A 14876-nucleotide genomic window follows, 5' to 3' on the forward strand; every position below is an offset into this window, starting at 1 on the left:
CCATTGGAGGAGGTGATTGCTAAATGATTTGGAAAAATGCGAGTTCCTCAACATTACTTACTCATACAGTCTCCCCCCGACCAGCCAGCATGGCACTCAGAGCAGTAAAGCCCTTTGATGTAGAAATCATCCAAGGTTCCCCATGAACCATTGTTACATCCTTTACAGTTATCAAAGATGATGCACCCTGTAACAAAACATGAAATAATCAATATCTGCAAAACATTCTTCATAGGTTCTCACGTCATCTGAAGATCTTTGTATTAAAATTCAGTTGGGAGATCTAAATAAAATCTTAGCAAGGTGGCAGTTGGACTCCAATGTGCTATTTGGGCTGCACAGTCTGGAAAGGATGTTTTGACAACAGTTGGGAAGACAGTGCAGGTGCCATCTGATATGAGGAAATGTAAACAAAAAGGCTTGGAAATTCAGAATTAGTATGTTTATGACTGTAATGAACTCCAATTGGCTTTACTGGTTGGCCAATTGGAGTATGAGCTCCCTCAATGATAGCTCATTGAGGGGGCCCATATAATCACCTGTGTAGGCTTTGTGAGCCAATCTTAAGTTGACTGGACTGCTAGCAGCACTGTTTGTAGCTGCTCCTGCAATATCGTTATTGTAAATAAATATTGGTGTGGTGACGGAACTCCTGCCTCCCGTGGATTACTACAATGACAAAGGAGACTGCAGGGGAATTTGATAGAGGTATTTAAAATGATAAATGCCTGAGAATGATGAAAGAGTCCAGAAAAAAAACCAATATAATAATAATAATCTTTATTAGTGTCACAAGTAGGCTCACATTGTCGTTTGGGCCAGAAAGCAGGAGAATTCCTTGCTACGGAGAAACATAATTGAAAGGGCGTTGAAGACCTGCAGGCAGATTTTAGGGAACTAGAAAGGAGACAAGCATGCAGGACCTCTGGATTGATCCCAGGACCATATGCAGGCAAAAATAGAAATAGTACGATAGAACAGATAAATGTGTGTCTGGAGAGATGGTGCAGTGTGGGGGCTTTGGATTCTTGAGATGTTGGAACTGGTTCAGGGCAGGTGAAACCTAGACCAGGCAGGCAGGTGGAACCTTACAGAGCTGGGACTAGTGTCTCATGGGGCATTTAGCTAAAACTGTTAGGGAGAAGCCTTTGGAGAGGGATGGTAACCAGGAAAAAGGAGAAATAAGATGCACAAAGGATGAGGAGAGATCACTAGCGCCAGTTAAGAAATAGTAAGGTATTAAGGTGGGGCATAGTAGTAAGGTGGGATCAACAAAGAGAGATTGTAATAAACTGTAAGTTTAGTTCACAGTGCATGTATGCAAACACACAGAGCATGGAAAATAAGGTTGGCGAGCTCCAGGCGCAGATATGAGAATATGATCTTGGGCAGTAACAGAGATCTGGTTCAAAACCAGATCCAAAGGGTTATACTGGACTCGGCACTTTAACACGAATTTCTCTCCATGGGTGCTGCCAGACCTGCGGTGTTTACCAGTATTTTCTGCTTTCACTTCTGGTTCAAAAAATGGCAGGACTGGGTGCTAACCTATTCCTGTCTATGAGATGTTCAGGAATGGTAGGGAAGAAAAGAAAGCAGGCGAGGTGGCAGAATTGATAAAGGAGAATATTACAGAGCTGGACGGGCTAATTAATGGGAGTGAAGTGGGAGGTTGTCAGGAGGTAGGTGCGGGACGGTGGGGGGGGGGGGGGGGGGGGGGATACGAATGGGGCTGGTATTTTGATCAAGCTGGTGGAAGGGGGGAGGGTTGCTGACAAGGGTGTGGTTGATGTGGCGCAGTTGAAAAAGGATCAACGAGCATGGGCCTGGAGGGTCGCATGAAGCAGGCCGGGATCTGTCTCAAAAAGGAATATGGCGGATCGGCAGAGAAAGGGGGCAGGGAGCCCCCAACCAGGCTGGTCACATGCATGTGAGGGGGCTGAATGGGCCGGTCAAATGGTCTCGTGTGTTGGCGCACCTGAGGAGTCTGAAGGCGGACCTAGCCTTTTTGCAGGAGACCTACTTAAAGATAGGGGACCAGATAAGGTTGTGGAAAGGATGAGTGGGACAGGTGTTCCACTCGGGACTGGATATGAAGGCGAGGGGTTGGCGGTGTTGGTGAATAAGTGAGTGGTGTTCGAGGTGGGGACCTTGTGGCAGATTCAATGGGGAGGTTAGTGATGGTTGGTGGTTCATGGCGCCAAGGTCCCAGGTTCGATCCCGGCCCTGGGTCACTGTCCGTGTGGAGTTTGCACATTCTCCCCATGTTTGCGAGGGTTTCGCCCCCACAAACCAAAGATATGCAGGCTAGGTGGATTGGCCACGCTAAATTTGCCCTTAATAACAAAAAATGGATTTGGTACTCCAAATTTATTTTTTAAAAAGTGATGATTGGTGGAAAGCTGGAGGGGTTGGCAATGCTCCTGGTGAACGTTTAGGCCCCAAATTGGAATGATATAGATTTCATGAGGCGGGTGTTAGGGATGATTCCAGACTTGGACCCGTACCGGTTGATCATGGGCAAGGGTGATTTTAATACGATTATAAAACCGAGCTTGGATCGGTCGAACCCGAGATCAGTGAAGGTGTTGGCAGTGGCAAAGGAGCTGAATGGGGTTTATGGTGCCCATCATGGGGGAACCCATGGAGGTTTGGGAGACCAAGGATGAGGAATTTTCATACTGCTCCCATGTGCACCGGGTGCACTCCCGGATTGACGTTTTCATGTTAGGCAAGGCGTTGTTGGCGGGGTGGTTGAATCGGAATATTCTGTGATCATCAGGGGGGTGGGAGCCCACAGTGGAGGATGGATGTGTGGCAGTTGGCAGATGAGGAGGTGAGTGAGCGGATGAGGGTCGCAATTCGGGAATACGTGGAGAGATCACGGCCACCACGCTGTGGGAGGCACTCAAGACACGTTTAGGGGGGAGTTTATTTCAATTCGGGCTGATAGGGAGGAAGGGGAGCGGGTGGAGATGGCAAGGCTGGTAGATGATATCTTGAAGGTGGACAGGAGGTACTCAGAGATCCCGAAGGCAAGGCTGTTGAAGAAGAGCAGAAGCTCCAGATGGAGTTTGGGCTAGTCTCCATGGGGAAGGCAGTGGGGCAGTTACGGAGGGACAGTGTACGAGTACAGGGAGAAAGCAAGCAGGATGCTGGCCCATCAGTTGAGGAAGCAAGAGGAGGTGAGGGAGATTGGCAGAGTAAAGGACAATAAGGGCAGGGTGGTTTTGAACCCAGAGGAGGTCAATGGCGTGTTTCAGACGTTTTATAGGAGGTCATATGAGCCGAAGCACCTGGCCCGGGAGGAGGGAAGTAGGGACGCGGGGGCAGAGGGCGGGGGGGAAGCAGTTGGTTTTGGATGGGCTGGAGTTTCCCCAAAGTAGAGGAGGAGCTGGTTCAGAGAGTGGGGCCTCAGTTGGGTTGAGGGAGGTGATGGACAGTATGGGAGCAATGCAGGCAGGGAAGGACCCGGGTCCAGACAGGCTCCCAGTGGAATTATTATTATTATTCCCAGTGGAGTTTCATAAAAAGTTTGGGGGGGACTTGGGGCCACTGCTGGTGAGGGCTGATAATGAGGCAAGGGAGAGGCCGGGAGAGGGGGGGGGGGGGGGGGGAGGGGGGGGGGGGGGAGGAATTCCCTGCTACACTGTTGCAGGCTTCTATCTCCCTGATATTGAAAAAGGTCAAGGATTCGAAGCAGCGTGGATCGTACCACCCAATATCGTTACTGAATGTAACGGCAAGTTGATGGTGAAGATGCTGGCCTCGCGAATCGAGGACTGTGTCCCAGTGGTGATTGGTGAGGACCAAACGGGCTTTGTGAAGGGGAGGCAGTTGTTAGCGAATGTGAGGAGGGTGCTCAATATAATTATGATGCCTTCAGAAGGGCAGGAGGTGGAGGTAGTGGTGATGATGGATGTGGAGAAGGCATTTGATCAGGTGGAGTGGGAGTATTTGTGGAAGGTGTTGGGTGGTTTGGATTTGGGCAGGGGTTTGTGGACTGGGTCTGGTTGCTATACCAGGCACTAGCCGCAAGTGTGCAGACGAACCGAGTGAATTAGGGATACCTTGGGCTGCATCGGGGGACAAGGCAGAGGTGTCTGCTCTCCCGTTGCTCTTTGCTTTGGTGATAGAGCCGCTGGCAATGGCACTTAAGGCTCAAGGGACTGGAGAGGGATTATGCAGGGGCGGCCGAGCACAGGGTTTCACTGTATGCGGAAGACATGCTGCTATATATTTTAGACCTATTGGGTAGTATTGGGGGCATTATGGGGATTTTGGAGGAATTCGGCCGGTCTCCGGGAACAAGTTGAATGTGCGGAAGAGTGAGGTTTTCCCGAGTGAGACCAGAGGGCAGAGAGGAGATATGGGGAGCTGCCATTCAAGGTGGTGGGGGCAAGTTATATATATTTGGACATCCAGGTGACAAGGGGCTGGGCGCAGCTGCACAAACTGAATTTCACTCGGTTGGTGGAGAAGATGAAGGGGGACTTTAAGAGGTGGGATGTGCTCTTGCTGTCGCTGGCGGGGTGGGTGCAGACAGTAAAAATGACGGTGCTGCCAAGGTTTCTGTTCATGTTTCAGAACCTCCTAATCTCCGTCCAGAAGTCATTTTTCAAAAAGGTTAATGCGCTGATCTCTGGGTTTGTTTGGGTGGGGAAGACCCTGCTGGTTAGGAGGGTCTTCCTGGAGTGGGGGAGAGGAATGGGGGGCTGGCGCTGTCAAACTTTATGAACTACTACTGGGCAACGAACATCACCATGGTTAGGAAATGGGTCGTGGGGTTGGATGGAGGCGCTATCATGTGGGGGAACGAGTTTAAGGGCTTTGCTGTTAGTGCCTCTGCTGTTTTCACCAACCAGGTACCCCGTGAATCTAGTGATGGTGTTGGCATTAATGGTATAGCGGCAGTGGAGGCCGCATTTGGAACTGGAGGGTACTCGGTGTGGGCACCGATCTGCGACAATCATAGGTTTGCGCCGAAGGAGTTGGACATAAGGTTTCATGGGTGACGGCGAGTAGGGCGATTTGGTGACCTGTTTATAGGGGGCAAGTTTGCGAGGTTGGAGGACCTGGAGGAAGAGTACAAGCTTTCATTGAATGTAATTGTTATACTGGAGGTGGACAGAGAACGGTAATGCAGTGGGTTGGTGCAGAGTATCAGTGCCATATTTAATTGAAACATCCTTTGAAGGAGATGGCAAAGTGCTTTAAAAATGCTTTTTTTAAAAATTGACTAGGCCAGTGTTTGTTACCCATGCCTAATTGCCCTCGAGAAGATGGTGGAAAACTTTGCCATCTCTTTGTTGAACCACTGCAGTCCATGTGCATTCAGCACCACTCTATTAGGGAGCTGAGCCATACCTGGGTGTATCAGACAAGAGTCGCATTCATCTTCCTCATTCCGGCAGCATGGGACAGAATATCCCACAACTTCCTCCTTCCCAGGACAAATGCACTCAATCTGATCTGTTTCGCAACAGTCCCGACACATGATATTCCACTCAGCCCCTGGGCAGTCCTCATTGATTAGGGTATATCCTGGGAAAACATAGCAAAAGGACAGCAATTGTTAATATTTTTGTTAAATTTGGTTGTTATTTATGCCCTAAATTAGGCAACACACAAGGGAGAGACAGGCAGTTACAGATATTAAGCTGCTGAATAGAAAGTGAATAGGAAGAAATTACTACCATTGGTGAGAAATCCACAAGGGAGTGAAATTTGGGAGCATACTTTGACACAAAAGGGGATGGAATCCTAGAACTATACACAAGATTGCAGATTTTGGGTCAATTGAAATTTTCAAGACTCATATAGATTTTAATTGCAGAACCATTATCAAGAGATGTTAAATTAAGTTGAGTTACAGATTAGCCATGGTCTAATTGAAGGGCAGATCCAGCTTGAGGAATTAAATTACCTTACTCCTGTTCCGAGATTGACAAGAACTGAAACTCAACATGCTTTATCTCAAGCAGACAGTGCTAATTGCAATCCATATCGGAAGAGATGGGATAACAAAGTGAATCTGGCTTCAGCTGATCATTTAAGGGTAAAATCTTTTAATGTGTGTCCATAGGCTATCAGGGTGCTTATGCACCTAACCTGGTGGCCTACCCTGATGCTTGATAACCTCTGAAACAAAAGAGAGACTTGAATTTATATAGCGCCTTTCTTAATCATGAACCTCAAGAAAATGCATTACATTCAATTGAATACTTTGCCATGTAATTCAGGGTAAGCATTTCGACTCTATATGATAGAAAAATACTTAAAGAATCTGCTCATTTATTTTCTACCTTCATGAATCAAAACTGTCCTGCACTGCTCTGTTGTGCACTTAGCCACATTGTTCTGGACTAATAGAGGACGATTTTGAGCTCTCTCTCTCTGTCCATGAGAAAGTCAGCACAGGCTCAAAATCCAGAAGACCGCACCCCCCCCCCCCCCCCCCCCCCCAACCCCGCCAGTGGAGTAGTGCGAATCATCCCGTACAAGCCAGGGGACCTCATTTTAATGCATCAGCACATCATTAGCAAGCTCTCTCACACAGAATATTTACTGGGCATGCCGGCATCATTGACAACAGCTCTACATAAATGTGAACATGGTGGCCTCACCTCCAAGTCGATACGGAGGTGAGCGCTCTGGCACCCATGACTCCCAGGCTCTTCATTGCTCCAGGTGAACCAGACAGGACATGGAAGACACAGATATGTTCAACTCAGGGCTGAGCCTGGGGGTCAGTCACTCATTCTTGGGGGGGGGGGGGGGTGCAGGGGTGGCTAGCAGGCCTAACCTTCCATTCACTTTGGAGCGCCCCTTGCTTTAAGAGGGTCTGGAGGCTGGCATGCAGGAATTGCTTCCAATGTCCTTCTTGCTGGAATTGTGGCCACATCACCGCTGGGGGGGGGGGGGGGGGGGTGGGGGGGGGTGGTGGTGTGCCCATCCTTACTGGTAGCTGGGAAAAGAGTGGCAAGAGGTGAATACTGAGAGTCAGCACTAGGGGCGAGTGTGAGCTAACTGTGTGGGCTAACATGAGAGGCCAGGCTGCTAGGGACGAATGGGCACCTCAAGGATAGCTTGCTCCCTGCCTCATAAGGAATGAGACCCTCTCAATTGCGGAAGCACAACTGAACTGAGTACTGTAACCACCTGGGTTGGCCACTTCCCGACTTAAAATGGAGATTCGCTAAGAACGCAGGGAAAAATGGACAGGTACAGGGAAGCAAGCAGAATGCCAAGCTTCCTGTATATTAGACTCGCAGAAAAGCAGACAGCACTGAAACTGACAACCATCTACATATTGATGAGCGATCCCAGGGAACAATAGCAACAGTTAAGATAATCGAGGCAAAGCCAGACTCCTCGGCGCCAGCAGGAGCCAACACAAAACGGACACTTAGGAACCGCCCAGCGATCAGGGAACAGCCCCAGTATTGGGGAAATCAAACCAATCGATTGGAACATGGTCCAATCAATTGGAAACAGGTACGGGGTCCACCCAAAAGGGCGCGAAGCCCCTGGGGACTATAAATTAGAGTCCCCAAGTTCAATTCGGTCTTCTTGGCAGGGTCTCCCAGCAGCTCAAAACAACCCTGACAGAGACCTGCCTAGCAGCTGCACCAACAAGTAAGTGTCCAGTCAACGCACGCTACGAGATAGGCGCTCCTAACCCTTAGTCCATACCAGCTGGAAGCCTGCAGTCTCAGGATCGAATGAGAGGCCATTGTTCCCTGACCCAGTGGGTTCCTTTTCCAAAGCTAAGTATTGGCCTTTAGTGGTAGAAATAGTCTAGTTCTGTAGTTATTTATGCATGAGTAGCGATTGACAGTGTATATAATAAATGTGTTTTGATTTGAACCTTACTAACTGGTGTATTGAGTTATTGATCAGCACTTGAACTTGAACCTCGTGGTGGTATCATAAAGATACCTGGCGACTCTAGAGCAAAGGTTATAAAACAGAGCAATTAAGTGTAAAGCACACTTAGCAAAACGAGCAACAGTACAACCCCATACTCAGGCATAACTCTGCTTATCAAAGAGTTGAGCTCTATTGCCCACCAGTTTCACTTGTATAGGAAGCATGTGTGTAGGGTTTATGAAATGGGAGAATGTGGGTGCCCTTTCAATGTGTGATGTTATGCTTATAGCAGGCATTGATTGGAATGCAATTTCAACCTTCATTGGCATCTTAACAGTGCCAATAAGTATGCAAAGATAAAGATAAATGCCGCTTATTTCAATCCCAATCTTGTGCCCATTGGGCATCGCAGGGACTTGGATGTCTTATTGGCCCCTTTAATCATACTTTAAAGTTCATTCGTGATTTGGTTTGTTACTGGCAGTACACCTTTAAGGGGCTGCCCTTTTGCTTTGTCCCTCAATTCTTTTGATTCAGTTTAATTCGTTTCATACAAAAAAGCTCAGTCCCAACCATTAATCTCAATGTTCAATCAAGGGCTCACATCACACTGGATATACTGAAGTGACCCCAAGGCAAGGCTTCATGGTGAAGTATATAATCACTCACCCCATCACATGTCATAACTGGGGTGGGGGGCTTCTTTGAAGTGCCTTGTGAGGATGCAGATGTGGGTCCCATGCATCTCATCTGCCCTGCCACCCAGCATGGAGTGGGGGGGAGTAGTGGCAGGTTGGTATTGGGGTAGGAATATTGGTACAGTCGTGAGACAAGAGGCAGGGAGACTCTCGAGTGTTCAGACGTGTTACCCTGGGTGGACCGGAGGACAGGAGTGGGGTATGCCAGTGTGAGGGCAGGGTGTTAGGCTTAGTGGCACTCACTAAGGGGGAAGCGCATGGTGGAGGTCCCAGAGGAGTAGAGGGCTGCAGGGCAGGACTTTCTCAGGAGTCCCCACTGCTCACTTTGGATTCCTTCTCTTTCATTGCATTATTCTGGAGAATCATAGAACCCGTTGAGTTAACATTTCTACTACTAGTGATAGAGCACCAGCAGACACTAAGATATGCCACTGCACGGGTACAGGACCAGTGCCTTGCTTAGGATGGAAAGTCTGGGCCCTTAGCTGTACATGGAACAACACCACAGAGGGAACAGCCAGTTTGAGACAGTACCAGCCATGGGTCTACTGATGTCTTCAGATGTCGGAACCACAGTGCCAGGGAAAACAGTGCCTGTCCCAGGGGACAGTGGACCCCTTTGCGAAGTCCTGCATGAGTCAGCATCACATGGGATGGGAGGACACCCACTGTCGTAGCCCTTAATGTCACTAACACTCTGGGCTTCCACGCAGCCGGCTCAATTCAGGGCAGCAGTGGTGATCTGAGTAGTGTCTCCCAGTGAGCCACATTAGAGAAGTGACAGATGCCCTCAATGTGAGGGCCCACATGTATGTAAACTAGGACCGAGAACAGGACATCCATGACGTCAAGGCCATGGACTTCGCCCATTTAGCTGGCATGCCCCAAGTGCAGGGTTTGATAGACTGCACCCACGTCGCCCTGTGGTCTCCATGACATCATGCAGCACCATTTATGAACCGCATGTGTTCCCTCAACGTCCAGATCATCTGTGACCACACGATAAGAATCATTCAGGTGTATGCCAATTTTCCGAGGAGTGCTGTGACAGTTACATCTTGGGGTGCTCGCAGATCCCAGACGTTTTTGAGGGAGTGCAGTTTCTGGAGGGATGGCTCCTCGGGGAAAAGGGGTACAGGAAGGAGGTGACTGATGATGTCAGTGTGGAGACCACAAACTGAGGTGGAGATTTTGATTTGATTTCATTTGATTTATTGTCACATGTACCGAAGTACAGTGAAAAGTATTTTTCTGTGTCCGAGGGAACGTACACAGTACGTACACAGTAGACAGAAATAATAATCAACAGAGTACATTGACGAATGGTATATCGACAAACAGTGATTGGTTGCAGTGCGGAACAAGGGGTCAAACAAAGCAAGAGCAGCATAGGGTGTCATGAACAGTGTGCTTACAGGGAACAGATCAGTTTGAGTGTGTGTGGTGAATTCATACTGTATTGTAATTCACACTGTATTGCATTGCATTGTATTATGTCCTTGTGCGCTCTGTATGTGAGCCATTGCGTGGCTCTGCCATAGGGGGAGATGAGGAGCTTGTACAGGGCTCCACCCTTGGCCCCTCCCATGGCTCCGCCCATGGCCCTCCCACTACCGGAAGTATAAAGTGCCAACCCCCAGCCGTGAGCCTGCCCTCAGTTCCACTGGTCGCAGGCAGGCTCAGTTGTAAGATGATTAAAACCACAGTTTACTTCCAATCGTGTCTCTAGTGAATTGATGGTCACATCAATTTTTTTTTTTTTAATTTAGATTACCCAATTATTTTTTCCAATTAAGGGGCAATTTAGCGTAGCCAATCCACCTACTCTGCACATTTTTGGGTTGTGGGGGCGAAACCCACGCAGATACGGGGAGAATGTGCAAACTCCACACAGACAGTGACCCAGAGCCGGGATCGAACCTGGGACCTCAGCGCCGTGAGGCGGTTGTGCTAACCACTAGGCCACCGTGCTGCCCAAGGTCACATCAATTTAACAGTCTTAGAAAACGTGAAGAAAACTACTATGAAATCAGCCCTCAAACCTGACCGACTAGAACTCGACCCGCAGACTGCAGAGGCGAAGGAAATCTTCCAACACTGGCTTCAATGTTTCAAGGCCTACCTGGCTGAATCTAGAACATCCGAGACTACAGAAACTCAGCCTACTGCACGCACAGGTGAGCCATTGTATCTCTACGCAACTCAATTGTACCACCTCATATACGGAGGCACTGGCTATGCTCGACCGATTGTACGTGCGGCTGATTAACGAGGTCTACGCGCGGCATATTTTCACGACCCACCGCCAGCGCCCCGCAGAGTCGCTGGAAGACTTCCTGCGCGACTTGAAAGCCCTTGCTCAGGACTGCAATTTTCAGGCTGGAACGGCCTCCCAACACATGGAACTCGCGGTCCGTGATGTATACGTTGCAGGGATCAGGTCTAACTTTGTGCGCCAGCGACTACTTGAAAAAGGGGCCCAGAACTTGGAGGACACTGTAGAGTTAGCCACGACTGAACTCATTCCCCGCGGACCAAGCGACCCCATCGTGGGCCCCCGACCAGCGACTGCCCCAGGCCTGTGCCGCGCGGCCACCCACCCACTATAGAGCGCCAGCGTGCCATTTTTGTGGTCAGCCCCAACACCCATGGCAGCATTGCCTGGCCAACAACGCGACCTGCAGCAGCTGCGGTCGCAAAGGACACTATGCCCGAGTCTGTCTGTCAAAATCAAAACTTTCCAACTCCCCCGCAGTCCAGAGCACTCGCCTCCCAAACTCGCAGGCCCGCAGACCCCTTAATGCTGCAGCGTGTCTGCCGACTCCGCCTCCGCCCGACACATGCATGGGGGCCGCCATCTTGGCAATCCTCCCCCACGTGGCCGGCCATGTGTGAGTCATGGGGGCCGCCATCTTGGACGCCATCTTCTTCGCCGACCGCCACGTGCGATCCACGGGGGTGGCCATCTTGGACGCCATCTTCTTCATCACCCGCCACGTGCGATCAATGGGGGCCGCCATCTTGGCCATCAACCGAACCTCAACTCGACGAATACGACCTCAGCAGACAGTCATCACGGGCCACTCCAGCACTGCTGATCGCACCGCCGACTACCCGGAACTCAACGCGGTCACGCTGGACCAGTCGCGTCCGAAGCACGTCCAGAGCTCAATGATGTCCGTTAAAATCAACGGGTACAAGACACCATGCCTCTTCGACTCCAGGAGCACTGAGAGCTTCGTAAATCCTGACCTGGTAAGACGCTGTTCGCTCCCTATCTTCCCTGCACGGCAAACTATCTCCCTCGCCTCGGGCTCGCACTCAGTCCACATACAAGGGCGCACCGTCGCGACCCTAATGATTCAGCTGTACGTACTCCCCGACCTCTGTGCCCCACTCTTACTCGGGCTCGACTTTCAATGTAACCTCAAGAGCCTCACACTCAGCTTCGGCGGACCCCTACCTCCATTCATTATTTGCAGTCGAACGACTCTGAAAATCGACCCCCCTCCACTCTTCGTTAATCTCACTGCTAACTGCAAACCCGTAGCCACTCGCAGCAGGCGGTATAGCCTGCAGGACAGGGTATTTATTAGAGCCGAGGTCCATCGGCTCCTACGTGAGGGAGTCATAGAGGCCAGTAATAGCCCCTGGAGAGCTCAGGTGGTGGTCGTCAAGACTGGGGAAAAGTTCCGGATGGTGGTTGATTACAGCCAAACCATTAACCGGTTCACTCTCCTCGATGCGTACCCCCTTCCCAGAATTGCAGACATGGTTAATCAGATCGCCCAGTACTGCATATTCTCCACGGTGGATCTGAAGTCGGCTTATCACCAGCTCCCAATCCGCCCGGAGGATTGCCACTACACAGCGTTCGAGGCAGATGGCCGCCTCTTCCACTTCCTCCGGGTCCCCTTTGGCATCACAAATGGAGTCTCGGTGTTGCAATGAACAATGGACCGAATGGTGGACCAGTACGGGCTACGGGCCACGTTTCCGTACTTGGACAATGTCACCATCTGCGGCCATGATCAGCAGGACCATGACGCCAACCTCCACCGATTAGCGTGGAGACGTTGAGGGGTCTTGTAACTGTGGGGAAGAAGCTGTCTTATGTCTGGATGTGCGGGTCTTCAGACTTCTGTATCTTCTGCCTGATGGAAGGGTCTGGAAGAAGGCAGTGCCTGGGTGGGAGGGGTCTCTGATAAAGCTGTCTGCATTCCTGAGGCAGCGGGAGGTGTATACAGAATTAATGTGAGGGTGGAAAGCTTGTGTAGTGCGTTGGGCTGAGTTCACCACACTCTGCAGTTTCTTGCGATGTTGGATCGAGCAGTTGCCATACTAAGCTGTGATGCAGCCGGATATGATGCTCTCCATGGCACATCTGTAGAAGTTTGTGTGAGTCAATGCAGACAGGCCGAATTTCTTTAGCTTCCGTAGGAAGTAGAGACGTTGTTGGGCTTTCTTGACTGTTGCATCAACGTGAGTGGACCAGGACAGACTGTTGGTGATGGTGACCCCCAGGAACTTAAAGCTGTCGACCATCTCCACTTCAGAGCCATTGATGCAGACGGGAGTGTGTGTCGTGCTACGTTTCCTGAAGTTGATGATCAGTTCCTTGGTCTTTTCGACATTTAGAGAGAGGTTGTTTTCGGTACACCATGCAACCAAGTGATTTATCTCCCTTCTGTAGTCTGATTCGTTGTTGTTTGAGATACTGCCCACCATAGTCGTATCATCCGCAAACTTATAGATTGAGTTGGAGACTCACTACAATGATGCTCATCCTTCAACGTGTATGCTGATGGAGTAGGTTATCGGTCAGCTGTAGATGCAGTTCCGGTGTCTACACCATTCAGAGGTGCCGTCCAGTACAGTTCTCATTATCGTGGTCTGCTGTGCTCTCCACAACTTGGTCCTGCAGAGGGAAGACCAGCTGGAACAGGAGGAGATGGGGCACTGCCTCATCTCCCCAGATGAGGAGTTCATCAAGGAGCATGGCAAGAGGCAACACACGGAACAGGAGGAAGGACTTTGGGCCACGGCCAGGTCCCACTTGGGCCTTCGGTCTAGGGAAGTCTCTCGGTTTCAAATTGCTACATCAGCATTAGTGTAATGCCAGATTCCATGGCAGGGTACTGAATCCATTGGCCAGACTCTGCAGGAGAATGATAATGACTTGTATTGAGGACAAAGCAATGCTCCGCCCTTCCTCAGTTTTATGTCTGACTCCTGCCTGACAGACAGCTGAATGCTTCCTCCCATGGGGTTCAGAGACGTGGGATATGCTCTCATCTACAGCCCCTTTTAATGTCCTAGCGTGTTCCTCCAAATAGCTTGGGGGTGGACAGCCTCTCAGCACTTTGAGATCACTGGGGAAAAATGACTGGAAAGAGAGGCTTGAGTGTTGATACCGAGGGGGTTGGTGCTTGGGGGGGGCAGCGGTTTGCAGAAGCACACCTTCACTGGCAGAGAAATAGCGCTGCCACTCTTACACCACACAGGGATTAAGTGCCAAGTGTGCGTGGGGGGTTGTGCGTCTTGGGCCCATGAAATGACAGGGTGGAAGATCTGGTGGTGACAAAAGTGCTGAGAATTTATAAGTACCTAATTAAGCTATCTTTTTGAAAATAAGTACCCAATTCATTTTTTCCTATTAAGGGGTAATTTAGCATGGCTAATCTACCTACCCTGCACATCTTTGGGTTGTGGGGGCAAAACCCAGACAAACACGGGAAGAATGTGCAAAGACAGTGACCCAAAGCCGGGATCGAACCTGGGACCTTGGCGCATGAGGCAGCTGTGCTAACCACTGTGCCGCCATGCTGCACATAATTAATCTATCTTAACTGGTATCTGTGATCATCCTTGCCCACGAGGTGTCACAGTTTTCAAATCTTCCTCACCCTCACACTACATCTAGTTGCATGCCCAGGATCCACAGCTGAGGTAGAGTGGTATTCTGCCTTCCACCCCCTGTTTTCTAAGAAGACTTTGACAGGCATCCCCTGGGGGACTTGGACCTTGAGGGTCGCGGCATACTTTTGAGCAGCACAGGTGTCGTAGTGCTGCCCCCCTTGGTGTGTGGGGCTGGAGGTGTTTCGCTCACAGGTAAGTGAGTGTTAGATGGGTTGGGCAACCCCAGGGCCTCCTGGGTGGAGGTCCCCTGGCCACGCTCCTGCCGATCCTCTTCTTTTCAAATGCCTGGGGGCCCTGTGATCCTCTGTGGGATCGATGGGCAGCTGGAGTGAGTTCCAAAAGTACCGCTGCCCTCTGACGCAGACACTCGTGGATTCCCACCAGCGT

General features: G+C 50.2%; 1 protein-coding gene across 1 annotated transcript in view; it reads right to left on the reverse strand.

Annotated features, from left to right (window-relative positions):
• The window catches only part of pamr1 (peptidase domain containing associated with muscle regeneration 1), a 271328-nt gene that overhangs the window by 170279 nt on the left and 86173 nt on the right, over positions 1 to 14876 (reverse strand). Inside the window, exons 2-3 of the mRNA XM_038807396.1 lie at positions 5368 to 5544; positions 62 to 187 (exon numbers count right to left, since the gene is read on the reverse strand). Coding sequence (XP_038663324.1) covers positions 62 to 187; positions 5368 to 5544 — 303 coding nt within the window. The remainder of the gene's footprint in view (positions 1 to 61; positions 188 to 5367; positions 5545 to 14876) is intronic.

Source organism: Scyliorhinus canicula, chromosome 9 (assembly GCF_902713615.1).
Source record: "Scyliorhinus canicula chromosome 9, sScyCan1.1, whole genome shotgun sequence".
Classification (NCBI taxonomy): domain Eukaryota; kingdom Metazoa; phylum Chordata; class Chondrichthyes; order Carcharhiniformes; family Scyliorhinidae; genus Scyliorhinus; species Scyliorhinus canicula.